Source organism: Capsicum annuum, unplaced genomic scaffold (genome assembly GCF_002878395.1).
Source record: "Capsicum annuum cultivar UCD-10X-F1 unplaced genomic scaffold, UCD10Xv1.1 ctg4095, whole genome shotgun sequence".
Classification (NCBI taxonomy): domain Eukaryota; kingdom Viridiplantae; phylum Streptophyta; class Magnoliopsida; order Solanales; family Solanaceae; genus Capsicum; species Capsicum annuum.
In genome coordinates, this window is record NW_025848242.1 from 1 (window position 1) to 336 (window position 336).

General features: G+C 43.5%; 1 protein-coding gene across 1 annotated transcript in view; it reads right to left on the reverse strand.

The window, feature by feature from the left end:
- Nucleotides 1-29: 29 nt before the first annotated feature.
- LOC124891831 (rust resistance kinase Lr10-like) overlaps nucleotides 30-336 on the reverse strand; it is a gene marked incomplete at both ends in the record, with an annotated part of 1,979 nt that continues 1,672 nt past the window's right edge. The window contains one exon of the mRNA XM_047403419.1: nucleotides 30-257. Coding sequence (XP_047259375.1) covers nucleotides 30-257 — 228 coding nt within the window. The remainder of the gene's footprint in view (nucleotides 258-336) is intronic.

A 336-nucleotide genomic window follows, 5' to 3' on the forward strand; every position in this document is an offset into this window, starting at 1 on the left:
ATAGAGCCAATGTGGAAAGTAGATCTCACTCGTGCGATCAGCTCCAGCGTCAACATTTTTTCTTCCTCCGACCATCTCTAGGACCATCATTCCGTAGCTATAGACGTCAGACTTGTGAGAGACACCTCCCAAATTTCTGCAAACAATTTCTGGAGCTATATAACCGATGGTTCCTCGTGCACCTAACATTGACACAATGCTCTCCTTTTTCACGCACAGTTTGGCAAGACCAAAGTCGGAGATCTTAGGACAAAAATCTTCATCAAGCAGGATATTGTGAGGTTTTATATCAAAATGCAAAATCCGAGTGGTACAACCACGATGCAAGTACTCCAA